This window comes from Nycticebus coucang, chromosome 20 (assembly GCF_027406575.1).
Source record: "Nycticebus coucang isolate mNycCou1 chromosome 20, mNycCou1.pri, whole genome shotgun sequence".
Lineage (NCBI taxonomy): Eukaryota > Metazoa > Chordata > Mammalia > Primates > Lorisidae > Nycticebus > Nycticebus coucang.
The window spans coordinates 25,850,485-25,858,569 of NC_069799.1; the positions used below are offsets into that span (position 1 = coordinate 25,850,485).

The 8,085-nt window shown below is 46.6% G+C and overlaps 1 protein-coding gene across 1 annotated transcript; it reads right to left on the minus strand.

The window, feature by feature from the left end:
* Positions 1–1,244: 1,244 nt before the first annotated feature.
* Positions 1,245–7,670, minus strand: LYPD8 (LY6/PLAUR domain containing 8). The gene is given in 7 exon segments (XM_053572557.1): positions 1,245–1,325; positions 1,365–1,519; positions 3,032–3,061; positions 3,064–3,156; positions 4,472–4,630; positions 6,831–6,950; positions 7,616–7,670. Coding segments are annotated over 7 exon segments (693 nt in total).
* Between the last annotated feature and the right edge of the window lie 415 nt (positions 7,671–8,085).

Genomic DNA, 8,085 nt, shown 5'->3' on the forward strand with positions numbered 1-8,085 from the left:
GTATGCTTGCATCATATGTACCAATAAATATGTACAATTATTATATATTAATAAACAATGTATGTTGAAGAAACTTATAGTGGTAAGTGGTTTTTATTTGGTTCAATTCATGTTTCAGATTAAGAATTATTAGAGATCTCATGCAGATCATAATTTGATCTAGCTTTAGCTGAGATGTGCTAAATCCAGGCCTGAGCACAAAGAAGGGAGCCCCACACCCTCCTGTTCCTGGCTGAGGCAGTGAGCAGGGGAAGAGGGTTTTTGTGTGATGGAAGCACCCTTGGTCCTCCTGGAATTCTCTGTACTATTTTTGCCACTTTTCAATAAGTCTAAAGACTTACTGAATTTCAAAATAAAAAGCTAAAGTGAATAAGAGTGAATGTGGTAATGAAATGGTCTTTATGGTGACTTTGCTCTTGATGCATCCTCAGCAGTCTTGTAACACAGATCCACATCACCACACACCTTTAAAATTATTTATTATAGTAAAGCTCCTTCTTCCAAGTCCAGCTGAAGGCCACCTCATGTACTGCACCTGGGCCTCTGTGCTTCTCAGACTCATGGTTTCCTGTTCCCTGGGTATCTGACATGGAGTCAACAGCTCTATGCTTGTTTGCCAGTTGTCTGAGGGAGGGACCAATGCCCCATGCTCCATTCTGCATGTGGCTACAGCTGCAGAAGCCCAGGGCCTTAGCTATGTCCCTGCTGGGGGCCATGGTGAGTGACAATATGGTGTCCCCTGCAGCTCACCTCCGTAGTGATAGGACCGTGAGATAACATTCTCATCTTCCTCTCTCACTGTGGGCTTCTGAACACAGCCAAGACAATTGTCGAAGACCCAGATATCGGCCAACACAGAAAGAGCTGTGTGTGGCGAGTGTCGTCAAAACAGGGAGTTCTGGGGTGCCCTGTGTGAGAAGGTGGCCCATCAGTCCCCAGAGGAGCAGGGTTTCAAGCAGAAGGTGCCCAAGGCCAAAGGGTGGCTTCTCTGCAAGGTAAGCTGGAACCCAGATGTCCTCAGAACCAGGAGAGAAACAGCATCTGTCACAAAAGCGAGGGCTCCATCCCAGCGCAGAGGAGAGGTGGTGTCAGAGGGTGATTGGAGGAAGCTTAGCCCTGGGAATCAGGACAGATTTGGCCAGCAGGGAACCCAGGCTTTAATAAGGGGGAAGGAGGGAGCTGTGGCATCACCTGAGGACCTGGGGACGTGGCCAGGGATGGGGTGGCGCCACCCCGGCACAACCTCAGAGCAGCAGGCCCAAAAGGAGGAGGCTGGAGAGAGCCATGGAGGGGATGAGGGCTCTAGACCCCATGCCCGCTGTCGCCTGAGACGTGGTCATGGGGACTCCGGACCCAGTGCCCGCAGTGGGCGGAGAGGCAGAGGTTAAAGTGCCGTCTACACACTGAAACTTGCGAAAGATGACGCCTCCGACCGTCTTGTTTCCCACAGACAGGAACTGACAGGTGGAGCCGCTGATGTGGGAGCAGCCTCTCAGCACTAGCCCATCAGACACCCTGTCTGTGAGCGCAGAGGACACAGTAAGGCTGACCAGCGCCTGGCCTGCTCTGGGCCTCTCCCACTGCCCTGTGCCGCGCAGCTCAGCCATCTGCAAGAGCTGTCTGCTCCCGAAACAAGTAGGGGTAGGAGCCCGAGTCAGGAGCTCCAAACATTAATGGCAGAGGGATTGTGGGGGCCCAGGGCCCAGATCCCATCCTCCACTGGACCCCCAAGGAAATCGAACCCCAGGAAGTGGAAGGCGAGTCTCAGCTCCAAGCGAGGGCCAGAGTGGGACCTCAGACTCGCCAGCAGATGAAGGAGCCAGGGACAGTTTCCCAAGGCAGTTCTCCACTCTAACCCAGTAGGTCAGCCCCTAGACTCACCAACCCTCCCCCACTCTGCTTTCCAGGTTTTGCTGTCCGTCCCCCTCAGCTCTGAGCCTGAGCTCTCTCTGCAGTAGTTTTTCCACAGAAGAGGTAAAACACAGCCAGAAAGGACCATGCATGTCCTTACCTTTAATCCTAGTTCTATTGTGTTTTACCATGTTTTGAGATCCAAAATAAAGTCTAGGGCATGGTGATGACAGCAGCAGCCTTTCACTGAGCTTTCCTATGTGCCCCTATTGTGCTGCCAGCTGCCTATCACACAGCCCTGGGGGCCAGGTAGCTTACAGGGGCCAAACAAGGGGCTCAGCGATCACAGGACTTTAGCAGTTGTTCTTTAACCATGATTACTTCACCCTAACTAAAAATGCATTACTCGGCTCAGCACCTGTGGCTCAAGCAGCTAGGGCACCAGCCACATACACCCAAGTTGGCAGGTGCCAACAACCTGCCAACAACCATGACAACTACAACCAACAAAAAAAATAGCCAGGCATTGTGGCACTATAGTAGCCTATAGTCCTAGCTACTTGGGAGGCTGAGGCAAGAGAATCTCTTAAGCCCAAGAGTCTGAGGTTGCTATGAGCTGTGATGCCACGACCCTCTACCAAGGGTGACATAGTGAGACTCTGTCTCAAAAATAAAATAAAATAAAAATAAAAATTCATTACTCTTTAACTATCCAGGCAAATGTTAGATATTTCTATTTCATTATCCGATTGCTTTCATAGAAAAGGACAACTGGTTGGACTTCAAAGCCCACTTGGCTCTTTCTTCCAAGCTGCTATAAGCCAGCACCTCTGGATGACAGGAAGAAAAGTGTGGGTGTAAAAGAGACTGAAAGGTGTGCCCAGGCACACCTGCAGAGTGAAGAAGTCAACATCAGGCATGGCAGAATGCACTCACTTAAGCACAGCTAGATTACCACCAGCCAGGGTGGATGGGGTTCCAGAGAAGCACAACCCCAGAGAAATGGCTCTGGACTAAGAAGGCAGAAGTAACAGCCTGGTCAAGGTAATAAGGATGGCCTCTATTTTGGAGACATCACCACCCTCCTCCAGCCCATCTGTGTTAACTCAGAACTTATGACCCAACGCTTGCCATGTTTCCAACTCAAGTCCCACAAAGGAATTGGAACTCCAAGACATACCATTTTTAAAATCCGCAACTAAAGAGATACTTCCTGACATTTCTGGAGCCTCTCAGTACAAGAAGTCTCGTTAGATCCATAACAAGCAGGGCACTCAATGTTGCTGGAGACGTTCCTTGGAGGGACTGGGTAGAGTAAGAGTCATTATTCAGGACAGTGTCACCCTACAGCACTCAGAACTGCCCTGGGGATAAGGACAAGGCAAGCTAGAAGCCATCAGAGATCCTGAGAAGGGAGCAATTGCATGTGGGAATATCAGATCCTGCCTTGAAGACACTATGTCCCCCCAAATATTTACTACACATGACCCTGCAGGTCTATAAGAACAATCTTATAGACCACCCACTCTGCAAGAATTATGACCCAGGTGTGTGTTGGTGCAGACTGAGAAAGCGAAAACCAACCTGAAGTCAACATTAACATTGCCAGCATTAGCCAACAGGCACACAACTATTACTTAATCCTGCTCTGAACAAATAAGCACAGGCCATTATTTAACATTGCAAGTAGGAGGAAAAATAATACATTGAAACCTAGCTCTGCTATCAGTTAACTGTGCTTTATGACCATGGCCAATAAACTTGGCCTTTTGATCACATTTTCTCTTCTTCAAAAAGAGAGCTTGGTCTACATAGGAGTTCTCAAATTGTGGTCCAGGAACCCCTGAGTCCCTGAGATACCCTCAGAAAGTCCATAACATCAAAACAATTTTCGTAATAATGCAAAGATGTTATTTGCTTCTTTTATTCTCTTTCTCTCATGAGCATACAGTAGAGTCTTCCACAGGCTTTAAGGTGTGCAAGACTACAAAAGACAAAATGCACAAATATGAGAATTCAGCTGCCTTCTATCAAGCCCCAAACTAAGAGCTTTGTGAAAATATACAATAGGCATGCCAGTCTTCTCACTGAATATTTTTGTCTTGGAAAATATTGTTATTTCTATGTAAAAATGTTAATGTTTAATGGGTTTGTTTTTGTTATTTTGAGTGAACTAATTAAGATTTCTAAATTTTCTTAGGTTTAATTTCTAAGACAGCAAATATTGATGGATAGAGTTCATATAAACAAAAGGTCTTTGGGATCCTCAATAATTCTCAAGACTTAGTCTTAACAGAGGCCTGAGAGCATGAGGTTTGAGAACTGATGTGCATCTAATGCCCTTTCCACACAACTTGGAGGGCTTGTAGCATCCTTACTAAGAAAGGGGGAAGCAGGGTTAGAGTGCTGGCCTGTTACATTTGTCTTTTACATATTTGATCTAAGTCAGATGTTAAAGTACCCAGACATGCCCTGAGGTGCCTAGCCTAGAAATGTTTACCTAAAGACAAGAACACGCTGCTGGTGGGGGTGGGGGGGGACGGGGGGGACATGGGCAGCAGGGGAAAGGAAGAATCAGGGCTGGGAGGACACAGAAGGACACCCGCAGGCCAGCACCCACCCAGGCCATTGCTGGTGCTGTTGCAGCCCTGTCCTTGGCAGCACTGGCTTGCAAACTTGAAGCTTTCACTGGATACATAGACAGTGAAGGTTGTGTTTGTCTCTCCACTGCAGGTCTCCGCTGAGCAGAATATGTCCTGATATAATTGTGTGTATCCCCCTACACAAAGGCAAGCAGACTGTCAGACCTCAGTGAGGAGGGGCCGTGCAAGGGCAGGGACACAGTGTAGCCACTACTTCATCAAAGGCAGAAAATGTAGCCTCAGTTCAATGCAGTTAGAGACACTGGAGGAGAGCTCCTTCTTTCAGCAGATTATCAGAAATGCAGGTTAAACTCAAGGCAAACGAGTATTGGGAGCCTGGAAACGTGTTAATACCCCCAGGCCCATAAGTCAGTCTTAACACCTTTAAAACAGACATGATGAGCCTTATATCCATAGCATCCCCAGTGTGTTTCTGCCTAAAAATTGAACCTGAATCCAGTAAAACGTCTAGCCAAAGTTATCTAATATGCCAGCCACCAGCTATATGTGCCTATTTAAGTATAAATCTGATTAGTTAAATAAAATTTAAAATTAAGCTCCTTAGTCATGCTAGCCATGTTTCAAATGCCCAATATTAATTACCATATATAACAGTGTTGATCAGACATTTCTATTATTTGAGAAAGTATTACTGGATAGCACTGGTCTAGTCTAGAGAAAATACCAGGGACAGGAGAGCAAGTCAAATGCACCGAGGCTGGTGGGCTCGAGCCTGGCCCAGGCCAGCTAAACAACAATGACAACTGCAACAAAAAAAATAGCTGGGTGTTGTGGCAGGTGCCCATAGTCCCAGCTACTTGGGAGGCTGAGGTAAGAGAGTCACTTAAACCCAAGAGTTTGAGGTTGCTGTGAGCTGGGACACCATAGCACTCTACCAAGGGCAATATAGTGAGATTCCGTCTAAAAAAAAAAAAAAGATCAGTGGGGCCCAGTGGCTCACACCTGTAATTCTAGCACTTTGGAATGTTGAGGTGGGAGGATCCCTTGAGCTCAGGAGTTCAAGACCAACCTGAGCTAGAGCAACTACTAAAAATAGAAAAATGTAGCCAGGTGTTGTGGTGGGCATCTGTAGTCCCAGGGACTTGGAAAGCTAAGGCAGGAGGATCTCTTGAGCCTAGGAGCTTGAGGTTGCTGTGAGCTATGATACTATTGCACTCTACTCAGGGTGACAGAGTGAGACTCTGTCTCAAAAAGAAAAAAAAAACTAAAGAATTAAAGTTAATTTTATTGTGTATGATAATAATATGTGTCTTACTCTATTTTGTATTGCTATAACAGAATACTACAGACTAGGTAATTTGTAAAGAAAAAAAATTGTTTCCTACAGTTCAGGTGGCTGAGAAACCCAATATCAAAGAACCAGCCACTGGTGAGGACCTTCTTGCTGCATGGTCCCATGGAGGAAGGGCAAGAGAGGGCAAGGGCAAGCAAGGATAGAGGGCACCAGACTCACTTTCACCAGGAACCTACCACAATTGTAGTAGCAGTAATCTGTTCACAAGGGTGGGGCCCTCATGCCCTGATCACTTCTTAATGGTCCTACCTCTTAACACTGTCACAGTAGCAATTAAACTTTAACCTTAATTTTGGAGAAAGCATTCAATCTTCAACAGTATAGTTAAGTCAAAAAAGAAATCATATCAGAGATGAACAGTGACATATTTAAGGGGAAAATGACAGATGGCATGATATACATATATAGTATGATTATGTATACATTTTTTTTTTTTTACTTTAAAATACTTTGGCAAAAAAAAATACTCTGGGCAAAAAGATAGTAAAATATTGATAATTGCTGACACAGGACAGTAGTTATACAGCAGTACACTGGTCTGTTCTTCCTACTTTTGTGTATGTCTGAACATGACCGTTATAAAAAGATAAGAAGAAACCTCAGAGCGCTGAGGTTAAAATCAAAATGCTCTTTGAGGAAGTCTTGAATATGGCTTATCTAGAAGAGGAAGGAAGCATGAGAGGAGATAAAAGAGCCTGACAAATGGAAGAGCAAGTTGCCCTCCCTGTGGATTAACTGAGAGCTGCTCCTGCTTCTCATATCCACTCACTTTCATCTAGAATGAGGCTTCAGTCGAGGCCAGCAGTTTCTGGGACACCACAAGGGCCTGTCTGCTTGCCTGGCTCTGTCCTTGTGGTCTCTTCTGACTTCTGCTTGTCTCAGCCTCTCCTGGGAGTCACCTGCCTGGCCCCTCTGTCTTACATAGCCTGGCCCCATCTCAACCTTTCTGTCCTCCTTGACTACCACCTCCAGCTCCCACCTGATGTCCCAGAGGCAAGGGCAACACACACAACCAGGTTCACCTAGAGAGGAGCTGACTGAAGAGCCGACACAGCTGGTGTTGGCATCTGATGGACATTCAGTGACAGTGATGTTTACACAGGCATTTTCCCATGAATGACACTGCATACAGCTGAGGGATTCTGAGGAAACAAGATGTCCAACATAGGTTAACATTCAGCAGACAGTCATAAAGTGTGCTCTGCAAAGCACCGCTCCCACCTTGAGATTAAAGACATAGATGGCATTCCTACCCCCTGGGGGGTCCCCAAGATTGATTCTATAATATGGAGCCACCCCTATTAGTCTCTCCCCACTGTTCACCATTCCCCATTGGGAAGATCCAACCCTAACCTACAACACAGAGGGATCCACTGACAGCAGGGACAAAGATAGGTCTTGTTTCTTCCACCAATCACACTTAATGGCTGATCTAGAAGAGGCCATGTAAGAGTCCCCCAGGTCTTCAAGAGCAAGAAGTGTCTGGTGTGCTTGGCACTCATAGCTCAGTGGTTAGGGCGCTGGCCACATACACCAAGGCTGGTGGGTTTGAACTCAGCATGGGCCTGCCAAAAACAACAATGACAACTGCAACAAAAAAAAATAGCTAGGCATTGTGGTGGGCACCTGTAGTCCCAGCTACTTGGGAGGCTGAGGCAAGAAAATTGCTTAAGCCCAAGAGTTTGAGGTTGCTGTGAGCTCTACCACTGGCAACATAGTGAGACTCTGTCTCGAAAAAAAAAAAGGCAGTGTCTGGTGAAATCGGAAATGGGATCTTCACCCAAAATGGGACTCCAGCATCTCTCACCTACAGCTGCAACAGCAAATGCCAAGATGATGCCAGCAATGAGGACACCCTTCATGGCGCTGAAGTTGACTCCCCCGAGGATAGGCTACAGAACCTCAAGCCTAAAAAGACACAAAGGGAGAAGCTGTGGGGTGTTGGAGGGCTGCCTGTCATCCCCAAAGACTTTTATCATACTGCAGCTATCCCAGAATACAGTCTATCCTTGTGACAGAGAGAATCAGAATCCAAAACCAGGAGCACAAAACTGGGACACAGATCCCACCCTGCCCTAACAAAGGTCCAAGTTTTCCTAATCTCAAATGCCTTCAGAAGTGCCTACATGTATGAAGCACATATGGCATCTACATACAAGTGTATTTCTATGGATATGAAACAGAGCTGGAGCATTTCCTGTGGAGCCACTTCTGGTGCCAGATGGGCAGGCAGGCCAGTTTCCAGTTCCACTGCTGATGAAGTCCAAGCAGAAAGAG